General features: G+C 36.9%; 1 protein-coding gene across 1 annotated transcript in view; it reads left to right on the forward strand.

Moving 5' to 3' along the window:
- The window catches only part of IDE (insulin-degrading enzyme), a gene marked incomplete at both ends in the record, with an annotated part of 42,549 nt that extends 16,069 nt beyond the window's left edge, over positions 1-26,480 (forward strand). The window contains 13 exons of the mRNA XM_010191693.1: positions 148-270; positions 490-572; positions 6,425-6,569; positions 8,584-8,694; positions 10,699-10,819; positions 13,737-13,828; positions 14,935-15,046; positions 16,104-16,271; positions 19,066-19,338; positions 21,565-21,626; positions 23,256-23,328; positions 25,225-25,292; positions 26,436-26,480. Coding sequence (XP_010189995.1) covers positions 148-270; positions 490-572; positions 6,425-6,569; positions 8,584-8,694; positions 10,699-10,819; positions 13,737-13,828; positions 14,935-15,046; positions 16,104-16,271; positions 19,066-19,338; positions 21,565-21,626; positions 23,256-23,328; positions 25,225-25,292; positions 26,436-26,480 — 1,476 coding nt within the window. The remainder of the gene's footprint in view (positions 1-147; positions 271-489; positions 573-6,424; positions 6,570-8,583; positions 8,695-10,698; positions 10,820-13,736; positions 13,829-14,934; positions 15,047-16,103; positions 16,272-19,065; positions 19,339-21,564; positions 21,627-23,255; positions 23,329-25,224; positions 25,293-26,435) is intronic.
- Positions 26,481-26,483: the final 3 nt, after the last annotated feature.

Below are 26,483 nucleotides of genomic sequence, written 5' to 3' on the forward strand. Positions count from 1 at the left end.
ATTTCTGTCTTTCCGCATTATCATATTTACACCTAAGCTAGTGAAACATGCTATTTTATGCTGTAATAAAATATTTAAAAAATAAATATATATCCATTCATGAAGCAGAAATTCTGTTTAGCTTCATTGTTTCTTCTCTTCATCTAGAAATGGCAGAATGCTGACCTGAATGGGAAGTTCAAACTTCCGATGAAGAACGAGTTCATTCCTACTAACTTTGAGATTTTGCCACTGGAGAAAGATGCAACACAGTACCCTGCCCTTGTCAAGGTAAACTACCTATATTTGTTCTGTTTGCTATCTAAACTTCTGGGAAGTTAGCAATTAATTCCTATGTGTTTTTAAAATAGACACAAGTGCATATAGCGAGAGTATGAATTTAAGGGGACAACTCTAAACTGAGATTTGAAGTGGTGACGAGACTTTTTTTTTAAATAATGCAATATATTACAGTTAAGTTTGGTGACTTAATGTCTTTTCTTGACACAGGACACTGCTATGAGCAAACTGTGGTTCAAGCAAGATGACAAATTTTTTTTGCCAAAAGCCTGTCTCAACTTTGAATTTTTCAGGTATGTAATGTTAAGTATATCACAGAAGTTGCTCTCCAAAAGTTTCTTGTTTGTTGAGAATCTGCATTTCTGTAGCAAAAACTTTCTTGCATGTGTTAAAGCTTTAAAACATTTGTACTTACTTGGGAATATGCAATAAAATACAGATAGCAGGAAGGCTCATGTAAGTTATGCAGTAGTCGAGTTGCAAGCAGTTTGAGGTGCTCCATCTATGTTAACGGGAAAAGCTTATCTAAAAGTACTTTTTAAACAGATTTTCTTCTATGTTTTATTGCCTGCTAATAGGACCTACTACGTATTTGTCGTGGTTTAGGGCTGGGCTGGCCACTAAATCCTGGACAGACGCTCTCTGTTAACCCCTCTCCCCTCCCCAGAAGGGAAGAGAAAAGAGAATAAGGGAGAGAGACTTTACGGGTTGGCAAATAAACTAACAGGTTTGATAAAACAATAATACTAATGCTACAGGATAATGATGTAAATAGGAAAACAATGAAATACATACAAATAAATACAAAACCAATATAAAATCCTCCCCCAATGACGAATACGTCACCAGAGGCTCTGGGAGCACTGGAAAAGTCCCAGACCAAACTCAGCAGCAGTGGGAGCTGATGCAGAAACACAGGGATCAGGATCAGAGACAGATGAACCAGCAAGGTTCTGCTCAGACCTCGGCCTCTGCAGGATCGAGATGGATGGAAGAGACAGAGATGGGAGGGCTCCAAGATGGAAGAAAGTTCGAGACCCTCGTGATCCCTCAGCTTTATCCCGAGTATGACGTATGTGGGATGGAATACTTCGTTGGTCAGTTTTGGGTCTGCTGCTTCCCCCGTAGGTGCAGACACAGCACCCATGGTGAGACAACTGACCTTGAGCTTATCTTCTAGCAGCACATACTGGGAAAACATGCTGCTAGTTTCAGCAAGTTCAGCCACTTTAAATTTAGAGACTGAGCTGAAAAGTAAAATCACTAGATAGAAAATTAGTTCTATTTAGCTCAAACCAGGACAATATTGCAATACACCTCTTAAAATGGGTGTGTATTATTTTTAATTAATGACTAAATCACAACTATTTTAAGGTAGTGTTTTCTTACAAAATGCTATTCTGATAATGATTTTGGGTTCAAGTTCTGTTTTAATTTGCATAATGAAAGTCTCTATAAAATTCTAAGTGCTTAAAATTAAGAGATTTTATTCAACTGACACCAAGAATTAGAAGAGCATCGTCTGCATTATCAATGACTGTGTGGTTCTTGCCTCAAGATGCATGATACGTTGCTGTAATCTTAATTCTGGTTTTGCATTATTTTCGTCACAGGAAAATTATCTTTCTTTTTTCTTAAGTGAGCATGACAGTGATGTACCTCCTTAATGTTTGTTTCGAGTAATATTTTTTTAACTTTTTAATTAAAAAAAAAAAAAATCACTGCTGTCTTTAAAGTGCAACTTTTTCTGTCCCGAACTACTGAAAGTGAAAGTAATTCTCCTCCTTTGGCCTAATTAAACGATTCAGTGATATTGCTGGGAAGGCTATTATGTGGGCTCTGATATATGCCCATAGATACGCAGTTGAGTCCTTGTTTTGAGTGATCACTTGATATTTTTCTTGGCAAAATTTTAGACAGAGGGGTTTTTCAGAGGGTCAGATCTTGGTACTGGTATTGGTACTAGTCGGGGAAAATGGGTTTCCTGGGCATTTCCTTTTTACTTTTTGAAACCACAGGGAAAATGTTACAACTGTTCCAACTTCGATGTGTCAGGAAGTGGAAGATGAGAATGGTAACTGGTCATCTCTTATTCAGAAAACACCAATTCCAATACTTTGGCTCTTTTGTTCATACCTGGTGACGTTCCCTTGTGCTATGTTTGGCTGAAATCTGAAACAGGATGTTAGTGATCAATGCTGTTTGTAATACAGTTGTGGTTGGTTTGTTTGGGCTGTTTTAATCAATTCCAAATGAACTATGAGTGACCCAATCTCTATACCAGTTTGTGAACAATTAGAAGATGAATAATTGATTTTATGTAGAACACACAAAGTTTTAAGTGTGCACACATGCACACAATGTCATAGAATCATAGAATGGTTTGGGTTGGCAGGGACCTTTCAAGGTCATCTGGTCCAACTGTCCTGCAATGAGCAGGGATATCTTCAACTCGGTATGTGGTGATAGTCTGTCTCAGTGAGCCCTTTTAAAAAGCCAGGAGTACTTGAGTTTTGCTGACTGATTGAATGATTTGCCCCTTTCCTTCTAGGAATGGTTACGGGTGAAAAGCTGTCCTTCTTCTTAGGCCTGGGGGTGAGGGTTCTTTCCTTTTCTTTAAAAATAAGATGGTAATTGTGTATGAATGAATGCAAGGAGATTTTGACAATATCAAGTACATAATTTCCAAAATAAGTTTTAAGCAAATTCATCTGGTCTTGGTACTTAAGAAAGATTCTTAGTGAATTTCTTTCTGTCTTGAGACTGGTCATGCTGCTTGTTATTGGAGGAAATGGTGAAATCTGTAGTGTGTGTTTGAGACTTGATAAAGTTACCCATAGCTCCTGTGGCCAAGTGAATTGGTGAATAAAGCCTTCTTAATAACATGGGTTTCCTTAAAAAGTTGTAGTCTCAATTCTAGATCAGATTATGATGGCTGTGCTGCCACGGAGCAGATTGCAAAACTTTGTTCATACTACAGACTGCTTCAGCGAGATGGAAAAAACTAGGAGGATTTGATCATCACACATCATTGGAAGAATTCCTGACCCAGATGTTACAGCAGCAACTGCTGTGTAGGTGAATTAGATTGTGAAGGTGGTTTCTTGCTCAAACATAAATCCAGTGGGAGCAATCTTGAGTATATGAACCTCTTGACGTTGCCTTGTTCCAAAACTGAAAAGCTTTGCATGGCAGAAATTTTCCATTAAAGAAACACCTGTAAAAACCTCTGATACAGGACTTACCACCCAGCCTAAAGGATGATGATGGGCTTTTGATTTTTTAATGAATTACAGACTTAAGAACTCAATAAGCATCCTTGTTTGAAAGGAAGCAAAATAACAATGTTATGTGCTGTTGTTTTGAAAACTTCCTAAAGGTAGTTATTGACTCTGCACTTCAAGTTTCTCAAGGTTTTGAGAGATGGATGCTAAAAATACAATGCTAAGTATTTTAACTGGATACTTGCAACCTTCCAGTTTAAGAAATATTTCAAGCAACTTGAGTTGCTCGTAAGTAACCCAGGGTCAACACTATAGGTTCTAGCTATGTCACGTACAACTCTGTGTGAAAGGGGAAAGGACTGGACTACACCATCAGTGGTTGAGTTGTTCTGCTTCTTCAAGTCTAGTCAAAAAGAGGTGAACTAGAAAGTAGCATTTATTCACAAAGTTGTCTAATAGAAGCCAACTCCCAGAGCAGTGTTACAGTAGTTGTTTTTTGTTATTTTTCACTTGAGGATTCATGAACTAGTAGTCTTCATTATTTTCAAAACTCCCTGTTGGCCTTTGCCAGCTAAACAAGTATACAGAAGTTATAACTTATACAGACATAGTAATCACTCACACTGATTAAGCCTCTGTTATAGTGTCAAAATGGAAAAGAATATGATGAGTCTGGAGGAAAGTTTCTGTTAACATAGGATTGACCTACATCCTGCTTTGAGTTCAAGTCGTAAATTAAAAATTCAGTATTAATTGGATTCACATCATTAGGCATATTGAAGTTGCTCAGTTTTGGGAAATTCATATTGTAAGGAGAAATGCAAATAGCAGTGGATTTTTTTGTTGACTTTTCTGTGTGTTTGTTTCTTGTTTTCTTTTTACTGACCTGTTTGCTCAACACAAGTCCAAGCCCAGAATCATTAACCCAGTGGCAGTAAAAGAACATATCCCAGGCTTTAGACTGTAGCAGGCTCTGCTTCTCCAATAGGTTTTGGTGGAGTTTTTTTGATGGTGGTGGTTTGTGTTTGGTTTTTTGGTGGGTGTTTTTTGTTGGTTTTGTTTTGTTTTGTGTTTTGTTGTTTATTTGGGGTGGTTTGGTTTGTTTTTAAATCTCTTTCCGTGCTTCCTTTCCTTTGTCTAAAAGGAAGGAGAAGTCAGGGTCTTAAAAACTGCTAGGAATCTTCTTAAGAATACTTTTTCAGTGTATTTTAAAGTTATCAGCACGTGTGTTGTGGTGATGTGATCTTTGTTTTACTACATTAATGTTGGTGCACACTCTGAAATACCATGCTATATAAGCATGAACTTAAGTAATAGCATGTCTGATTATGACCATTAGTGTCTGCTTAGGGAAAACAAATGCAAATGACGTGGTTTTGAATTGTAAGCCATATCCTGACGGCACATTGTTTTAGATACTGCTGAGTATTTCTGTGAAACTGATAATAAATTTACATGCACTTCAGAAGTTTTAGAAATGAATATTCAGTCGTAGTACAAATAACTTGTCTCGACTTTGCAGATCTTTAAAACACACAGATATTTAACAGCGCAGTTGAAACATGGACTGTCTTTGAGTTGCATTCTCTTTTTGAGAAATTTGCAGCTGTGTTGTATGTGATCAGATGGATTCTAATGTGATCAGATGTTGTATGTGACCAGATGTTCTAATGGAACAGTGGAGCTTGCGTAGTTGTTGCCATTAAAAAGGTAACACACAGAATTACGGTGGTATGAAAACAGATATTCCAGACTTCTTTCCTGAGCTGAACTTAGCATGTACTGCATATTTTTCATGCCACAAATTGTGAATCTCTTAATTTTTTTGTAATACAAACTACTTTATTTTCTGATTAAAGTATTATTTAAGTTAATGTTTGGTACAGAGGCTTTCATTTCAGTCTATTAAATTATATTGATTGTTCAGACTGTGTTTAGTTTATTCTACTCCTGGTGAATTCTGACTGTGCAGCAAAGTAAATACAGTGTGAGTTGATCTATGAGCACAAATAAGAGAATATCTCTGGAATCTTCAATATATTTGCATCGCTTAAACCGTAAGCAAGCTAAATAATTATTTTCAGGTGTCTTCATATGTGACTTTGAAATGGGAATCCTTCATAATGGGATCCATCAGCGTACTCACAGTAAACATTGTTTCCTTCAGATCAAACTTAAAAGGCCAAAAGAAGCTGAGAAATAATTTTAAACTGCATAATTTACTTTCAACATTTTCTTCCAGCCCATTTGCTTACGTGGATCCCTTGCATTGTAACATGGCCTATTTGTACCTTGAACTACTCAAAGACTCCCTCAACGAGTATGCATATGCAGCAGAACTAGCTGGCTTGAACTATGATCTCCAAAATACCATCTATGGGATGTATGTAAGTACCCAAATCAAGGAAGAGCTTAGAGCCTTAAAACTTCTTCCACTCATCAACATTTTTATATTGATTTGATGGAAGGACTTTTACTTAAAAAATGGGTCTAAGGCTGTTACTCCTTTTGATCTTGGTTATTAACCATCCTTTCGTTAATTTGAATTTTAAGTTGAATTTTGTTCAAAGTCTTCAACAACCTGTCCATTCATATTAAGCAAATTTTCTTATTTATTTTTATATAATTCATGAAATTAATTAGTTGTAAGATTTGTTCATCCATTTTAAAAAAAGAAAAAAGCAACTCTAGTCCAAGCTTAAAGATGTTTCGGTTTGTCAGATACCTACTAAAAACTTTCTGACTGATGGGATGGAAGATCCCCTTTTCATGCTATTAAATAAACGGTACACCTCAGCTTTCTTGTTAAAGAACACTGATCATGAGGCTGCATATACATACTCTTCAGTCATGTTTCTTCATCCATTACTTTGTCACTGCTTGAGGTATCAAAGCATTTCTTTTGTTTTTCTTTTTGTTAGTCGCTACATTTATGCTGATCCTCTCCATTGCAACATGACATACCTGTTTATCAGGTTATTGAAGGATGATTTAAAAGAGTATACATATGCAGCACGCCTCTCAGGTTTGATCTATGGCATTGCATCAGGAATGAATGCAATACTTGTAAGTAAGAAAAAAAACGCAGGGCGAAATGAAACAGCTTGGGAGTTTTTGAGCTTGGAGAAAACATTTGACTTCTGCATTTCTGAATGAGATGGTTAATGTTTTTTTCCTTGCATATATCTCATGGATTAAAGGCAAAGCAGAACTGTATTTTAATCAGCACCGAGTGACCTGTTTAAGATTGCAGTGTCTTGTGAACATGTGTGCAGTGCAGTTGTTGCATTCTAGTTCAGATTTTTACTTGCTTGCATGGCAGTCTTGAAAGTACTGTTGCTGGTTTCTACATAAACAGATTAACTTTTCTGTTGAATGACTCTCAGCTTTACAGATTTCGACATAATTCTCTAATTCTGTTGCAGTGAGCTGCGGAATTGGAGTGTGCATGTGTTCAGTAGAATGCAAGGATGGATATTTACAGCTTTTCCTTAGTCTTTGTTTTTGTTACGTGTTCTATAATCCGTTTTAAAACGCTGACGATACTTACTTGATAAATACTGATATTGTGATAGATGGTTATTTCTTACTTAGCCTCTATGAGATTTATGGTAGGAGATTTTAATAGTCTTTCTTGAAGTTCTGTTAACAGCTTTTATAAACCATCATCTTGTACCAAAATGTGTCTTGAAATTTCCTATAGAAGTATTATTTTTCAAAGCATTTTAGGAAGAGAATACACGGTATATTGTCTTTACATCTTATGCATGAAAGAGTGCTGCAGTTTCTTGTATTACTCAATGTAAATCTCATTTCCTGGTAGCATTCACTTAACTTGCTGCGAGCATCGTTACCTGTTCTCAGTTTCAAAGCTTGCTGATGTTCCCATGGTTGGAGTTAATCCCTTTTTAAAAAAAGAGAGGAGTGGAGATGTGTGTGGGACTTTCATTTTAGTCACAGTTTAGAAGTTTGGAGTTATTTTAAATGTTAAGTGGGTTTTGTATTTTGATACCTGGGAACTTCTAATATTTTCTACATTGTGAGAAGTTTTAAAGTCAATAGATGTAACTGTACAATGTTGATACTTTAAGCAAAGACAGATGCTACACTGAAAACAATCATCTGTGGTGATTGTTGAACAGTTTGGGTTCTTGTGCTAGTTTAGGATATCAGCCTTTGCCATAAATCCATTTACGATAGATTTTTCTTCAAATTCGTGGTTCAGGTATGTTTCAACAACTATAGAAGAAAAATTTGCTTCTACTGGAAAGCAGGAATTCACCTGTATGTTGATTTGTGTCCTAAAATTTAGTTTTGCTCTTGATAATTAAACTGCACAAATCCAATTAAATTCCTGTTTCAAGATAGCAGATTTTGAAGGTTTTCTACCCCCTGCTCCCCCCAAAAAAGTCCTTCTAATGCCTTTTTTTCACTAGACAAACTTTCTGTAACTTGATGCAATCATATGGGAGTTTGTAAGTTTCTATGTTGTTTTTTAAATGACCAAGTTTATTTCATGTATACTTTCAAAAAAAAGTATATGGTCAGTTCAAGATCTCACTACGATTGTTGTCCAGTTAGACAGCCTTGGTGGGTCAGCCCAGCACCATCCTGGTAAGAAATAGCGCTGCTGTTGGCTGTGTCCCTTTTCCCGTGGTACTGCTTACTTCCACTTACGGAAGATACTTTTTTGAGCAACAAGGTAAACATGAAACATGTTAAAAAGTAAACCAGAGAGGATATTTGAGAAGGCTGTGACTCTAGATATCACTACTAAAAGTAGAAACCGAGAGTAAAACCACTTCAGTCCTCCAAAGGTACAATTTACTGACTGGTCTCAATACTTGTAATCATTTCAAATGTGTGTTCTGAGTACAATTTGCTTACATCAACAGGAAATTACATTAATTCTCTGCATTCATAACTTTGACGGGTAAGGGGATTTTATTTCAGAATGAGTTAATGTTGAATTTAAAGTGAGTGTTGAAAAGGGTATTGTTCATTGAATTATACAGGACTCGGTGATTGTTTTATTCTTTTATGTTCCACATTTAAAGCAAATTATGCGCTTTTTCCATAGCTTTCTGTAAAAGGTTATAATGACAAGCAACATATCTTGCTCAAGAAGATCATTGAGAAAATGGCTACTTTTGAGATTGATGAGAAACGATTTGAAATTATCAAGGAAGCGGTAAGCTACATGAGAAACTTACATTTTGGAGTAATTTTAAATTGAATACATCAGCGTGAAATCTGAGGGCTGATTATCCATGGAATTACAGAGTGAAATTCTGCCTAACTGGGACTGTAGAAGCTTTTTTCTTTTGTCATCTTTGTGGCCATGAGTTCTCTGTAGTGTCTGTATTACATTCTTTAGTTAAAAAATAAGTGGCCCTGGAATCTTCTTTCAGTTGGTCTTTCTTAGGATTATTCCAAAGGACTGCAGCTTGTTTTGATAGGAGTAGAAATCTAAGAACAGGGACACGGAGGGGAAATCTTAACTTTATATCCTATATGACAGTTTGGAAAGGCCCCAGTGGGCTCTCGCCATAAGAGATGGGGAAAATGGATGAAGGGGAAAAAGGAAGTGTTGAGAAGATTTGCAGCATTTCTTCTCGCCAGATAGGAAGAGGAGCTCTGCTCCTGGCCCAAGATCCTTTGGTGCAAAAGTAACCAGCTGGCTAAGTACATGCAGACCTCTGGAAGTCTCACTTCCTAAATTTAATGACTGATCTATATATATAGAATGTAAGCTAGATTTTTTTATTTTTTATTTTTTATTTTTTTTTTAGTTCCTGAAGTAAATTTGTGAGCAGTGATGACATTTACTAAGCCAAACAAGATACATAGTCATTATTCTGGTGCTTTCTTCAGAGCAAGACAGAGATAAAACAAAGGAAATAAATTAGATATTGGCACTCATAGCGATGAGTTGTTGTGGTGGTATAAATGAATGCACAAGGATTAGACTGGTGTTGGGGAACAGGCTGACTTCTGGCCCAGAGAGCATGCAAATAGTCTGCAGAGAGACTTGTGCTGCAGGAAGATCACCCCATGCTTGCTGTACTCTTACTTCAATTCTCTGCTGCTGGTAATTTGGCCTAGACAGACACCAGGGCCATCTTTAGTTCATTACTATTTAGTAGGAAATTCTAAGCAGGTGGCTGTCAAGCATGAGGTAGATTTATTGTAACAGCATTGTATTTAGAGCTCTGTGTACCTAAGATATATTAATTTTCTGGAAGGTTTTAACTGGATGAGACAAATGCAAGGTAAAAAAATCCCACCTTGTTTTAGGTTAAGGTTTTTCCCTGGTTGTCTTTACAGTTCACTTGAAGTTTGTCTCTGTATTATGCATGTTTTGTCATTTAATAGACTTTTGTTACATAGGCCTTTTATGTATGTTAAATAAGGACAAAATTTTTAAAAGTCAAATGAGGAGATTGCAGTTTTGCCCCTTATGTCTACACCTAGCAGATAAGGGAGATACCAGCCTCTGGCTTCAGTTTGGAACAGATAGAAGGGTGCATCCTCAGCAACTTCATGCTTGCTGTTTTTCACTTATGTGCCCTGAAAGGAGTTACTTTTGTCCTGTAGTGGAAATGAACCCAGCTTGCCAAAACTATTAGTTTGCACTTTCCAGTTCCTCTGGTAGAGGAAAAAGGGTTTGCTTATTTTGTAAAGCTGCAGCTGGACTGAAAAGGAGTTTCTTTGGAGAAACTCTCATACCTCTTTTAACCAAGTAAAGAATTCCCCAGATGCTCCTGTATTTTTCTGACCAAGTCAACCCAGGGAAGCAACTGGGAGGAAAATACGTTTTTCTATTAGCAGTATTCCCCCATCACTCCTGGACAGTCATCACAGAGTGCATATTTCCTGCGTAGAACAACTTGATCTAAATACTTACTGAGATCTAACTTCAAATTTTAGTTTCCAGTCATTAAGTTCATGGAGCAGTTTGATTTCATGCTCATTTCAACTGTCTCAGTGGTTACTGCTTAGTCCATAGGCTCAGAAGCCCACAATATTACTAAGGTAATTTAACGCAATTTTTTTAACAAGTCTAACAAGCAAGAGAACGTTCTTGACATTTGAAATGTATCTTTTTGATGGTCCACAGAGTTGAGAGTACAAGGTTAATATTTTATGTTTAGAAATAGAGTTCTATAATTCCAACTTAATTATTTTGTTTTAGTACATGAGATCGCTTAACAACTTCAGGGCTGAACAGCCTCACCAGCATGCAATGTATTATCTCAGACTCCTGATGACAGAAGTTGCTTGGACCAAAGATGAATTAAAAGAAGCTCTAGATGGTAATGTTCTGCCAATGTTAAATTTTATTACTTTTATTCTTATCGAAAATGTCTTGTTACTAAACTAATGAAGGTACCTCTTTTGAACTGTGTCCATTATTCAAGTGAAGTCACTGCAGTGCCAGACCTGACCTGATGCTGGTGGATGTCGATGCTTCTGCACTAGTCCTCCAGTTTCTAGAAAGCAGAGTAGTTCAAGCAAAAGGCCTCAAATGGCAAAATTTGCATGTAAAACTTCAGGCAAAGCTTGAATGGCTTTGCGGACATGAGCCTGGGTATGGTGAATCCAGTGCTTAACCAACACTGCTAAAATCACTCAGCTCTGGTTGGCATCTTGCATCTACATTGTAGTTCCCAATGCCCTTTATCAGGAAATCCTAACTGCTGTTTCTGTTTATAATAAAGAACTGTAAATAATGTAGAAAAAAAAATGAAATTTCTGTAGATAATAATTATAATAAGGAACATTGTAGTTCTTAACAGAATCACAGATTATTAGGAGTTGGGGCCTCAAAAGCTCATCCAGTCCAACCTCCCTGCCAGAGCAGGATCACCCAGACCAGGTCACACAGGAACACGTCCAGGCAGGTTTTGAATGTCTGCAGAGAAGGAGACTCCACAACCTCTCTGGGCAGCCTGGGCCATGCTCTGTCACCCTCACAGTGAAAAAGTTTTTCCTCATATTCAGATTGAACCTCCCGTGCTCCAGCTTGCACCCATTGCCCCTTGTCCTGGCATTGGACATCACAGAGCAGAGCCTGGCTCCTTCCTCCTGACACTCGCCCTTTACAAATTTATAAACATGGATGAGGTCACCCCTCAGTCTCCTCTTCTCCAAGCTAAAGAGCCCCAGCTCCCTCAGCCGCTCCTCAGCAGGAGATGCTCCACTCCCTCCATCATCTCTGTGGCTCTGCTGGACTCTCTCCAGCAGTTCCCTGTCCTTCTTGACCTGAGGGGCCCAGAACTGAACACAATATTGCAGATGTGGTCTCACCAGGGCAGAGTAGAGGGGAAGGAGAACCTCTCTGACCTATTAACCACCCTTTCTGATACACCCCAGGATGCCATTGGCCTTCTTGGCTCAAGGGCACATTGCTGGCTCATGGTCATCCTGCTGTCCACCAGGACCCCAGGTCCTTTCCAGCCACTCGTCCCCAAGCCTGTAGCGTCCATGGGGTTATTGCGACCCAAGTGCAGGACCTGGCACTTGACCTTGTTGAAGCTTAACAAAGAGCAGGTGCCTCACTATATTTGGAGGAAGAAGAAATTTCAAACTAAGATTTAATTTATTTTAGTAATAGCCGAAGAACTCCTTACTCCTTCCTTACTTGTATCATAATAACAAAGGCTGTTACTGGGGCAGTTTGCAAAATATCTTGGAATATCTTCTTGGAATACACCAAGACATTCTTTTAAAGAAGAATGTCTGGCTTTTGTATTGATTTGAGGGGGTGGATTCAGAATACGTACCCGTAGTTGTCAGACTGACACATACCATACTGTGTGAAGTTGTGATGCTGAAAACAGCTTCATTGTGATAGACTCTAGAGATGCCCTGAGACAGCTGCGCAGGGGGGTGTGTTTTTTCTGCAGGATTGGACCAGGATAGAAATATAAATGTTTAGTTGTATAGTTTCTTGAGTGATGGCAGGTGTATCTGAGGTTAGCAGTGGTGCCTGTGCTGCCTGTAAAGTCAATGACAAAACCAACGCTGATTGTCGTGGCAGTTCGTTCAGCTATGTGTAGGCCATGCCTTTCGTATGAGCTACTGAATTTTGAAAAAGTAAGAGATTTTCTGTTCCGTGTTTAGGTTGTCTTTATAAGATTACTGCTACTGTGTTCAGCATAAGAAATTGAATGCTGGAAAGGAATGCTGTCTACTTAGCACTGCTGGAAATCTGCCTGAAATACAGGGAGTTCATGCATGGTTGTTTTTTTTCTCTTTTGCTCTCTTACACTCAATGTGACTGTAATCTTTTGCACTGTTAATAAGCAATTCCAGAGGCAAAAACTAAGATTAGGATTACACAACAATAAAAAGTTGATTTGGAATCAGGGGTAAATGTGCAACTGAATTATTTGCTGGTGGACTATCTATGCATCCCCCACTGAAAAACTGAGGGACCTCATAATCATGATTGCATTTGTCTTTTCAAAACTCTTGTGAAATACATGAGTATTGTTAGTTTTTATTTCAGTTGAGAAAATTACCTGACGAGAAATTAATAGATTTGGTGATACAGTGTGGTTATTCTTACAGAGTCAGGGAATTAAGACTGGATATGTTGACTTTGGGATGAACACCCCATCCATTCAGCCATCCTTCCTCCCTGATTCTATGTGTTAAGCTATACTTGGCATTATATATGAAAGCTGCTTTGCAATGACAGGCTAGCATAGAGTGTGTACTCTGGGATATATTGCAAAAATGTTTTTCTTGTGTATTGTTTGTTACAAAGATACTATCAAAGCACCATATTTGAGCTGAGGTTCTTTTTTAGCCTAGATGGTAAATGCACAGTGTGTTTCTCGAGTGTGATAGACTACGTGCTGCTCGTTTAGTTAATAACTAAGGCTTTATCTTGGAACACCACCTGAACGATTGCAACTGTTTTCTCTGGATAATGAACGATTATTCAGCATGATTGGAATGAAGGGGTTTTTTGGGTCTTTTCTCCATCTCTTTCTGGAATCTGAGCCAGATGGTATGTGAATTCTAAGCGAAACAACTTATACAATGAGTGCTGCTATTTAGACCTGGAATCTTTCCAATGTTGCATTTTTAAGGAAAGATTCGCTTTTTCATGATGATGAGTTTCTCCTCCTCTAAGAAATGCACCGTATCTAATGATGAGTTCTGTACTTATTAATGTAAAAATGCATATAATTGATTTAACTGTCTAAATATCTATTCTAGATGTCACTCTTCCCCGCCTCAAGGCCTTTATAGCTCAACTGTTGTCACGGTTACACATTGAAGCTCTTCTCCATGGCAATATAACCAAACAGGTTAGTGTGATACTTTCTTTAGTAAAACAATTTTTATTTAAAAGCAGCATGAAAAATGGAAGACTAGTTTAATCTTCTCAGATCTTAAAGCAGCTTGGCCAAACGTGATTTCATAATCTGACTTCGTAAATTTTAACTTTATGGGAGTATCACAGTGTCATTTTTTTCCACTTTAGTTTTATTAGACCAAGTGCTGCCCTTGTATTGCTCTTGGAAATTTAATAAAAAGTAACTTACGATCTAAATGTTTTAAAGTCTATGTTGTGTGTCATTACTGTGATGTGGATCAAGCTGCTTTGTTCTGTCTTCCACTAAAATAGTAACAGTTTGTATTTGCAAAGGAAATTTAATCAAATATTTGAATATATGTACCAATACATATGTAGTACCTTTCCTGTACATTTGTGCATTCTTTTTTTGTAGGGTTAGTATAGCAGTATTTCTGTGTTACACCACCTCTGTGACACTTTACTAATAGGAGAAGTTATAAGCACCGCTGGTCACTGCTGGATGTACGGAGAAGAAAGTTAACTAGTGAGGAGGGAAGCACAAAAATATGAAGGAGTCAACAGCACGGGATGCAAAAAGTTTTATTTTTCAAGGACTTCTCCAATTTTTTTTTTCCAAATATGGAATACATGTTTGAACTTAAGCATTAATTAATTTTCTTAAAATTCCATCTGCTGAGACATCATTTGCTGTGCAAGCATACATCATAGGTATCTTGTTTTCAAACTTTGAAAGATGAAAGATGTACAGCACATGAAAGCAGTGAAGGGAAAGGGAAAAAAAGCCCATTGAACTTTAATTTCAGAAGTGTTGGGGAGGAGTAGTAGCAGTTAAACATGTAGACAAGATAAATGTAAAAAAAAAACAACACACAAACAAACCACCAAACTCCTTCCCCCACAAGCCCCCGCTTCCTCTTGTCTACTTAACTTCTACTGTATTTTCATTGAATTACAATTTCTCTGCTTTCTGTTCCTGATTTTTTTCTTTTTTTTTTTTTTTTTCCTCTCATGTCACCATCAATAATTGGAAAGTCTTAGCTTGCTTTTAGGTACAGAATAACTAATAATCATTAAAAATATTCTTGTGTTTTCCAGGCTGCATTAGGAATTATGCAGATGGTTGAGGACACTCTCATCGAGCATGCTCATACAAAGCCACTCCTTCCCAGTCAGCTAGTGAGATACAGAGAAGTGCAGCTTCCTGACAGTGAGTCAAAGGATTTATGTACAGTTTTTCAGCACACGTTAAATTGAGGTTCTTTGCTAATGGCGTTTGAAATGAGTATTACTCTGTTGCTAGGAGTTTGTTTCAAAATCAGACTTACTCCAAATGATTTTAAAATTTAAATTTAAAAATATAATTAGCGTGTGGTTTTATACACTAAATATCATCTTTCTGGTATACTTGAAAATTAATTTTGTGTCATTTTTAATCTGTCTGTGTAAATTGGACTTCTTAGGAGTTGAAATTAGGTGATCTTTAAGGTCCCTTCCAACCTAAACCATTCTGTGATTCAATCCTAATTCACTTGGTATGATTTATGGAAGTAAGCCCGGTCTCACTCTCTGCTAATGATAGCATGCACATTTGAATAAGCAACATTCTTTGAGTACTTTTGAGTATTAATAGACTATTCAGTGAAGGATTGTCCTAAATGTGTCTTCCTTTTTGAGGTATTTAAAAGCTTTGTGGTTTTTTTCTGATAAAAATTGCTTTGGTCTCCTAGTGTTTATATATGATTTTAGCTCTATTGTGCAAAAAAAACTTATTTATAAGAAAAGTAAGTTCAAGGAATTGCTGGGAGATATACAGGAGTGGTGACATGTGTAGCCACATAGCCAAAGCCAATCACACATAGCTGATCATCAGCCTGTGGAAACCACCAGGTAACAAAGAAGCTATTGGTATTAAATGCTGAATTATTTCTAATGTTCATAAATGTTTCTGACAAACTGTCTTTAGAAACTGTTTACACAGTAGAGGCAGTGCAGAATTCTGCTCCAGTTCCAAAAATACTTCCTTGAGGAGAAGCAGCCAGTTTCAATTTATTTGCTGATATGCTCAGCTGTGACATTTCGATCTATTAAAATAATCTTTTCTTTACTTGTTTCATGAAAAGTATGCTGTTATGGCAATTCTGCTGTAACAGTCCTTAGCAATTTATTGTCATTCCATTCCACGAGTGATTGATCATTTTTTTTAATTGTGGACAGTAGGAATGTACATTTTTATGAACTTGAATGTTTTAACTTTTTTTTTTTAGGAGGCTGGTTTGTATATCAACAGAGAAATGAAGTGCATAACAATTGTGGCATTGAAATATATTACCAGACAGACATGCAGAGCACTTCTGAGAATATGTTTTTGGAGCTCTTTTGTCAAATCATCTCAGAACCGTGCTTCAATACTCTGCGCACTAAGGAACAGTTAGGTAAGTTTTCCCATAGTGGTTGTGTGTCTGTGTACACACATGCACACCTACTCATGCACTTACATTAGACATGATGAGGTGTTCTTTCCCTCCTTAGTGAATGCCATTTAAAGGCCACTTGGTAAATGTAAATAATTTCAACTGCTGATGGCTCAAATGAATGTTACTGTGTACAGACTCTAAATTGAGAAGAAGCAAGCGTAATTTTTAAGAGAAGTCTGAAATATCTGAAACCAACTCTGGCTTAAAAAAAAGCTTTTATCACTGCACAGAAAATTTCATGTCTAGAATTTTTACCAGAAGGAAATTAGATCAGTTTCCTAAATTTTAGATCTTCTTAAGGAATCAGTAGTAGTTTAGTCGTCTACTTGTGATCCTACTTCCAGGTGCACTTGATGACTCATAAGCCCTCTCTTAGGAATACTGCTGTATGAGTAGTCGTAAGCTGCCATGTTGGTGAAGACCTAAATGCATTTCAGGATTGTTAAGAATACAGCCGTTCAAATAACGGTTGCCTGAATCAGCAAGACCGAGAGCTGGTAAGGTTATTCCAAACAAGATAACAGGGAGGGACAGAGGCTTTGCATGACAGTTTGCATGATTGAAATACTGACGAGGAGGAGTACAGTTTTTCCAGAGATGAGGCAGGCAAATGTCTCAGTGTGATGACTATGAACTACCAGGGATATGAGGCAAAATTAGACTCCTTATGAGCAACTAGCAGAATCAGCCATATCATATTAATCATGGGGATTTTAACTGTCCAGATATCTGCTGAAAATAGGGCAGGACCCAGGTTATTTGGCAGGTTTTTGCAATGTGCCAGTGGCAGGTTTTGTACAGAAGTTGGCAGTAGCAGCTAAAGAGACAAGGGGGAAGCAATGAGGAAGAACTTTTTGTGTCCAGCACTGCATAACTGCCAAATGATAAAGCTCACAAGACTTAATAGGGAAGACAGTAGAAGTACCAGAAAAATTGAATAAACTTCATGTAATTGTTAATAAAATCTCTGAGAAAGCTAAGGGAAAAGAAGTTCAGGAGTTAACAGTTTGCTAAATATTAGAAGTAGTAACAAGAACTCATCCAATAAATGCTTTAGCAGTACAAGCAAGAGGAAGAGAGAAGTTGTCAATGCTGGGAAAAAAGAAAAGTTTTAAGATTACTTTGTTAGTTTCACTTAAAATGTCAACTGTGACCAGATGATTTTAAAATAAATACTGATGATCAACATCCAAGGCTTACATTTGAACAGGAAAATAACAGATTAAAGGTTGTTCAGGTAAGTTAGAAACTTTTAAAGAGTTCAGGCATTATGAACTTCACTACTTTAAAAAAAAACAGACAACTGAAAATTATTAAATTCTGGAATTAGAAGTCTTATAACTAAGAATTTGTGGATGATAGGTGAGGTACTGGAAAAATAAACACAGGTAAATGCTATATGTTTCCTTAAAAAGGGACAGAGAAGAGCAGGGAAGTTACGGATCAGTCAGCTTAATTCTAATTCTTGGAAAATACAGAATAAGTTGTCAAGCCAGTTCTAAATTCATAGAAAGTATCTGAGAGCCGATTACTGGACAAACTTGGGTCAAACTAACCTAACCTATCTTCATACAAGCAGAGTTTGGCTGTGTGGATGGAAGTGATGATGTCATACGTTTCCTCTTGATGATATGAAAGGCGTGTAATATTCTCAGACAGGCTAGGGAGCACCTGGGTGGAAGTCCTACACGTTTGGATGCAAGACTGTTTGGAAAGTCATGACTGGAGAATAGATAAGAATAGTTCATTTTAAAAATGGTGCTCTACGGAACTGTATTTTGATCCACTGCTATTCAGTATTTTCATCAGAACTCTGGGTGATAGAAGAGTGAATATACTTACTAAGTCTTCAGATAATACTAAGCTGGGTGAGGCTGCAAGTGTGTGGGAAGATAGAATTAGAATTCAAAATCAGTGTGGCATTTGGGAAACACGAATAAGGTAAGATGCAGTTTCGCAGGAACGGTGTAGCAGGAGTAATCAATGGCACAGATACAAGTTAGGAAGCAGCTGACTAGGTAGTGGTTATGTAGAAAACAATCTACAGGTTGCAGTGAATCAGGAGTAGAACATAAATCAGCAGTGTCATGCTGCCTTGTAAGTTGCTGGGCTATATACATGGGAGCTTCCAAGATGCACAGGCACTAATACTTCTGCCTTGTTCAGGTAAGGACTTTGGGATACTGTATCCAGTTTTGACATAAGCATCAAGGAACGATTGGAGAGCTATAAAACACCATTTAAAAGACCAAAATGTGACAGATTTGTTATTAAAAGAGGGGAAGAAGACTGAAGAAAGGCTTAGTTGGTCAGATAAGCCAAAGCTGCTACAAAAAGGAAGGGAATACTGCTTTTTTTTTGTATCTAATTGATAAGATGAGAAATAGCGGTCTTACATGGCAGCAAAGAGAATTCAGATTAGGTGTTACGAAAAAATAATAGGAAGTTCATAATGTTGAGTCTAATGAAGCACTAGACCACATCTTAATTTCTGCTTACCTAATCCTGATGAAGGAATTCCTTTTGTTCTGTCTTGGTCTGCCTCATCTCCTCCTCACCCCTCCCCTGCGCTGGTATTTACCTCGGTGAAATAAAAATGTCTTTAAAAAATACAGTGGCTTATTTTGAAAACTTGCGTTGTTTCATTTATAATACAGAACTGAACTTAGCCCGTCAAATGTGCCATGTTTGGCGAGCTGAATGCTGGGACCAGGGATTTCTTTTCATTTGTGACTGCTCTTGTTTTGCCCAGGTTACATTGTGTTCAGTGGTCCACGTCGGGCCAATGGCATACAAGGACTGCGATTTATTATCCAATCTGAAAAGCCACCACATTATTTAGAAAGCAGAGTAGAAGCATTCTTGAAAACTATGGAGAAATGCATAGAAGATATGACAGAAGAGGCCTTCCAAAAACACATCCAAGCTTTAGCAATTCGTCGTCTAGACAAACCAAAGAAGCTGTCTGCTGAATGTGCTAAATACTGGGGAGAGATCATTTCCCAGCAGTATAACTTTGACAGAGGTAAGACAAATTATAATTCCTTTAGAACTGAATGCTGCAGTTTGGCTACACTTGTGACTGTTGAGTATCATATTCATTTGGAAACAACTTAAACTTTTGTATAGCCTGTGCATAATTTAATACATTTTTCTCGGATCTGTGCTCTGTAAGTTGTATTTATTCCTTCTACCCTGAGAAAATACCTTATTTGTGGGGCCTATGCTCTCACTGCTGGGGGAGCCATTAGTAATAGAGGATAAATGTGATGGCGGTTGGCGAATGCGTCATTAACCTTCCGTTCTTTCCCTTAAGGCTCAGTGAGACCTAGAGCAGATCAAGGATTGGAGGTGGTTTGAATGCAAACGTTGGTGTCGTGTAAGCTGAAATTTCTTTGAGATGTTCAGGTGTCTGTATTACATACGTGCTTAACGTTTGACCAAGATGCATTCAAACACACTTTGACATTCCTGATGGTGCACACATTTGTTTGAACCCTGTCCCTCTTCTCGTCACACAGCTCTTTTGAGGTAGCCATGGCAGAGGCTGCAGCAGGTATCTACCATGTGACCTGTCTCAGCTTACAGGAGGCTTGAAGACACTTTAATTTTTGGGCTGTTTGGTTTTTCCCATGGTACTTTGAAGATTATAAGCTTATAGAAGACCAACTGAGATCCACCGTCTAGTGTTATTACTGAAAATGGACTGACAGTTACTTACATTGTGATCCCACATAGTATCTAAGTTGTATTTTTTCCTTTTTCTTAATTGTCTGAAGATTTTTTAATGAAAAATACTAAAGTATATTAGTAACGTAGTTTCTAGTGCTTTTTAAAAATCATTTTAAGGTACAGATGAGCTTTTCCTCACGTTTTCATGTCTCGACTCTTATTCACAGCTATAATTTTCCATCTTCCATGCATAATATGCTTCCTACATAAAACTCACTCTCTCTCCTGTGACTTCTTCTCTGTGTTACGTGCACAGTATTGGCCTTCCACAGTAGAAAATAGTCTTGTTGGTCAACACTGACTAACTAAACTGTTTTAATAATGGAGAATTCTGAGTTGTTATACTGCTTGGTCTCGAGAGAGTAAAAGCTACTGACAAGGTTTCACGCTCGAGCATAAGGAGTGGCGTGGAAACTTATCCCCTCAAGTACTGTTTTTGTACTCATGAAACAGTTTAATTTTTATCTGCCTTAAATGTTTCTGGTTTTACCATACCTGGATCCCTATTATCTCTTCGGAATTTCTTACTGCTAGTTATAGCCGTGTCTTTCATATCTAAATTCCACTCAACTTATTATTTCCCCTGACTTTTTATATCTTTAATTCCTCTCTACCCACTAGTAATTTTATTTCATTAATGATTCTAATATGACTAGAATAATGAAAATCAGAAATTGATATTCCAGCCCTAAGAAGTAAAAGGGCTTTTTCTTCAGGTTTTTACATGTTTCTTATACTACTTTTACTGGTTTACATAACTTAAAAATTTTCTCCCAGATGCCATCTAATTTTCCAAACTGTGTTTTGTTGATTTTTTTTTAAATTATTTCCTCCATGTAGAGCTTCATATTGAGTACTTACAGCCTGCCTCACAGACTTGTTAGCTGCATACTTCTTTTCTTGCATGTGTTTCTTTCTTGATCTTCCTGCTTAACCCTAAGAAAAGCAAGCATACTTACAAGAAAAAACATTGCTGCTTATGCAGCAATGATACTACGTGATTACATCGTTACAGTTCGTATAAGTGATGGTAGCTACTGAGACGAGTTGTCCCTTGGTTTCTTAAAGGTGATTATTCCTTAACAGGTTAGATGTAGACACTATTCCTTACATTTATGTAGAAGTACACCCTGCCAAATACACACTACCATCCTGTTTCCTAGCTGTGCATAAAAGCCATCTGTAATCAGTCTGCATTAGAAATGTATTTGAATATAATATACAGAAGTAGGCATATCTTTTTTAGCTACAGAATAACACACAATGCAATCAGTATTCTTCAAATATGCATTTTTTAGTAAGCCCAATCACATGGGCTTACTGAAGTGTAATTTTCTGCCAAGCTTCCAATTGCACTTTTAGTGATGCAAGTATTAGCTTGAAAGTTAACAATGAAGAGCATATCATTTGCAGTCAATTACAGCATCTGAATTTGAAAGAAATATACTTTGAATAAGCAGCGTACTAATAACCAGCTATGATTTGCAGACCTGCTCTAATTTTTGCTATTATTGTGCAGATAATATTGAAGTGGCTTATCTAAAGACTATGACCAAGGATGATATTATACAGTTTTACAAGGTAAGTCAGTCCTGTAGTTAAAATGTTACTTGGAGAGAGATGTAGATATAATTGGATGTTATTTGTGTGAACTATGAAGGCATATACTTGTGCCTGGTTTTGGTAGATGATTTAGGTAGATTGATGTAGAAGCCTTAATTATAATTTTGTTTCCTGAATCTTACTTAGTTTAATACTAGTCAACTACCGTACTGTAAAAATTGCGGAGAAGGGTTGGGTTCTGTTGTGTCTTTTTTTTCCTTAATCTCCTCTTTTCTCATGTATCCTTTCTTTATGAATAAGAAATGTGCAGCGTTATGGCCAGACTTGGCCAAAATTGCAAATTTGTTCTTTTTTTAATTTTTTTTAAAAATATTTTTATATGTGTGTGTGTGTGTGTGTGTGTGTGTGTGTGTGTGTGTGTGTATATAACTTCAACCAGTAAATTATTCAGCTTATTTTGTATGCATGGATTGTGAATGGAACAGATATTTTTAAAGCTTTGTTCACTGTAAATCAACACTTTTTTTTCTTCCTCTCATAGTTAGGCAAAAGAAAGGACCTGCATAATGATGAAATAATTGTACATTGCAACTCGGTGTGAAGATAGATATCTATCTCTGTATATAATATAAGCAGTTGAAATACTAGGAGGATCCCCTCCCCAAAAAATAAATTTGGCCTCATTCTTTCTGTTTTGTAACAAATTTCATAGGCAATTATAATTCACTATATTGCAAAGTGTACATGTTATTTTATTACTTATGGATCAGCTAATAGCTCAGGGAATACTTTGAAAAATAATGTAGAGATAGGTCTTTAGAACTTACTATTGGATGGAAAGAACTTCTGCCCATGAAGAAGCATGGGTATGCGTGTATCTGTGTTCTCTTTTTCTGTCTTGGGAGGCGCTAATGTCTTTCAAAACGTTTTCTCTCTCGTACTCTGTCTTATCCTTTTCACTGTTCAAGGTAATTCTTACATTACTGTTTTTATGAGATTTAGTCTTAATGCTTAAAACTGGTTATTAATTACATGGCACAGTGAACACTTAATATTTTTGGGTCTTTTGGTTTTTGGAGTTTTTTTAATATGGTGACATGGGTGAAGGTATTCAGCAAATACAGACTTAGTGAATGGAATTTCAGTCGTTGTTGTTAAATAAATTATAACTTGGACAAGTATCCACATCCTGGTTTTGTAGGAATCTATGCTATTTTGCTTACACAAATGCTCAATACTTGATTATCTGGTATTCCAGAGCAGAAATAACTGGCTAGATGGTGAGCTAGTCCAGCTGAGTTTAATAATCGTGTTCAGGGTGATGTGCTTCCAGAAGGTTGCTGGCGATTGAAAATTCTGCAGAGACTTTAGGTTGTATTCCTGATGCCTTGATAGTTAATGGCTGAATTCCTATTACTTCCAGCTTTTCTGAGTCCCAAACTGTACACGAATTTCTTAACTTGATTGTAAAATAATTCGAAATACTGTATGGATGACTTTTAATAATATTTGAAGGAACATTCCAAATTCATCCCTCATTTTAAAGCTTAAATTAAAATTTAAGTACTCTCATTCTTTTACCGTTTTATAGCTGTAATGCCTAGTTGATACTTCCCACACCTGAAAGACTTTCTGATTTTACTGTAGGTGCTGCTGGCAGTAGATGCTCCCAGAAGACACAAGGTATCAGTACATGTCCTTGCAAGGGAAATGGATTCCTGTAAGTATTGTGCTGAATATAGTATTCAATAAATAAAAAAACTCTGCTCTGGAGATATGTACCTTTCAGAGGAAAAAATATTTCTTTTTTTAAGTTTTCTTCACATGGGTGCTTCAGATTTTCTGATTGATGTTTGAAGTTCTTCAGCCATTCTGAAATGTATTGGTATTAACACAATATATCTTAAAATAGCACTTCTTTTTTTTAAGATAATATTTTAAAACATAAAGCTCTGTAATAGTCTTGCAGAGAAAAAAGGAAAATTGGGATTTGCAGTTATCAGTACACTGTGGGTTTGTTTCCTTGTTTGTTGTTCCTGACAAGCAGTGAATATCCATAATTTTATTCAAGCACTCTCAAAGGAAAAAAAAGCCAAACCCAACAACCAAAACCAACAACCAACTGAACAAAAAACAAGCCTCTGGGAATGTCAAACATTATATTTAAACTTGACAAAATCGGTTTTTTGGGGTTTTATTTTGACTTAATCTAGATTAACTGTGCATTGTAAATTATGTTGTTCCATTTTAGGATTCAAGAAGGAAAAGGTTAAAAGGGTTTCTGGTTAATATAAATGAGAAGAAAAACTTTAATGTTTTTTGCGGATTTTTCACCAGTTTATACTGAACTTAAATTCCAACATGTAACTGGTTGCAAAATCAAGAATGTTAAAGGCTTATCCCTAGAACAGAAAGAAGCAGATAGCTGTGTGCCTGCCATGAAACTCTTTTCAGTGTCAGAGTGGTTGCTTTTTGTGGTACCATGGAAATTGTAACTCTGCAGCTGAGTAAGGAGGACTTGCTCCAAAGCATCTTTAGAGTTTTCATGACTAATCCTTGCTAAACAGAAATAGCTCTAACACTTTTCCTATGTAGAGAGAACTTTTAACTAGCTAGTAACTATGTTGCCAGAATGGTTTATTATTTGCTTGGAATGACATCTTCCCAACGCAAGGGTGAGCATAGGAGACAACCTAACAAGTGGTTACTCTTACTGTGATCATAGCAAGGTGTTCTCTCCACATACTCCCCAGTCCTAAGCCATTTAATCTGGCATGTAGCCTTTCTTCTGCTATGAAAGAGAAATTGGGAATTAAATAAATTTCCCATTATTCCAAAGGAGCTTTCTTCCGAGTGCAGGTGCCCATCCTCTAGAGAGTAACACAAAGGACGAAGGCTAAAGAGCTTCCCAGAGAGAGAGCCCATCCTCCTGGAGGCAGGCACACCATTTTCTCTGGGTGGAAAAGAAGCAGAAGCAGTAGAGATCTGGGATTTTAGAAAGGGGAAGCCCTTGAGCTCCCAGGGTGCAAATTAGGGTTGAAATTTGAGTATGGAGGTAGAAGGGAGGTTTAAGGAATTTAAGACTAGAAGTCCTCATGGACAAGGGGATTGGATGCAGGAAGAGGTTTTGAGGGACTGGAACAAGGCATACATGGGAACAGGCAGGGAAGACTAGGGGTTGCTATCCAGAGTTTTGATATGTGGAGTAACCTCCATGCCTCTATAGGCATACCCTTACTAAAAGATATGCTGTTGTTGCATTGCTTTTGTTGCATATACCACTGGAATTTACTACTTTTCTTATAATTCGTACTGGAAAACTGTTCTAAGTGTTCATTGATCAGTCAGTTGGCAATTTTTATTTCTGTGTTCACTTTATGTGTAAGTAAAATGAATAAAAGTCACCAGCTCAGCACATGTTTTGAGCTCTTTAGAAATACAGAGACAGCCATGGAGGATAAAAGCATAAAATGTTCAGAAAATCTTATTTAGAGAGAGTTTAAAATTAGCAACCTGTGCTTCATATAGATACCTATCTTATAAGAGAAAACAGTTTATTATGTAAAAAGTACTGTTTAAATTATGGTCCTGAATTAATGTTGATGGTGTTAAATAGGCCCTGTTGTTGGAGAATTTCCATGCCAAAATGATGTGAACCTGGCACCAGCACCACCACTACCACAGGTAAAAAGAAGCAACATACACAACATCCCGGTCTGTATTCATAATATGGAAGTTTAGTATCATTCAATATAAATTTATGGGGAGAAATGAGCTTCTTGAAACTCATGCTGTTGTGGGGCTGACGTTTCAGCTCTTTTCCACATGTATTGTCATCAATAGCAGCAGGGGTTTTTTTCCTGATTTTTATTTAAAATTTTAAAAAAAGTTCCTTTTATCCCATTGAAAGGAAAGCTAATAGTAATAATAAACTCTACTGAGTATCTACACTATGGAATAAAATACAGATTATTTTTGTCTGATTGGATGTATGTAGTGCCAAGAGAAAGATGTATATGCCTCAAAAAATTTATCAAGTTTGTTTAAAAAAAATACCCAACAAACCCAAACCAGAAACAGCAAAATCAAGTACCTGGTCGTTATCTTAAAGCCTAAAATATTAATGCACAGTCCTGTTGATGTGCAGCCTGTGGAGGAAGCAATCTGACAAATTCTGTTCATGCAGGTATTACAGATTTCACTGTGTGGTTAGACGTGATAGCACTGGGCCCTTACAGGACCTTAAGTGATTTTTTTCTTGAAGGATGGTAATTTTGTCCCAGTAGATAATTAACTTTTCACAACATAGTAGTAGATGTGTTCTTACTCAGTCCTTGAAGTAATCACCATGACTGGAAATTTCTGTATGAATTTTACTTGGCTGTATTAGCAATTATGACAGAAATATAAAAAAGTTACTTTGTTACTGCAACTAAAAATAATAGTTCATTGAGTTGGTGCTGTTTTTGTGATCTTACCTCTGACATTCAAAGAATGGTTGGGATGTTCTGAAGTAGAATTTGTGAACGAAAATACAAGCTTGCTTTTACTAAAGTTCCTGCCGTTATTAGTAATGCAATTACTGCATTATAGCTACTGTTTTAAACTGTCTAGAGTAAAGATGAAACCATTTATTTCGTAAGAAATAACACTATATTTTGAGTGATCCTATAGTCATGAAATGTAAATAACTGATACTGTAGAAGAGAGCAAGAAAGATGTGTTTGTATGTAGCTGTAGCAAAAGTTAAAATGAAAAGTGAGGAATTTCTCGCTTTTCTGCTTGGAGATACTGAGCAGACTTTTTCTAACGTATGCTCCTTTGCAGCCAAGTGTGATTGAAAATATGACAGAATTCAAGCGCAGTCTGCCACTC

This window comes from Mesitornis unicolor, unplaced genomic scaffold (assembly GCF_000695765.1).
Source record: "Mesitornis unicolor isolate BGI_N332 unplaced genomic scaffold, ASM69576v1 scaffold1039, whole genome shotgun sequence".
NCBI lineage: Eukaryota > Metazoa > Chordata > Aves > Mesitornithiformes > Mesitornithidae > Mesitornis > Mesitornis unicolor.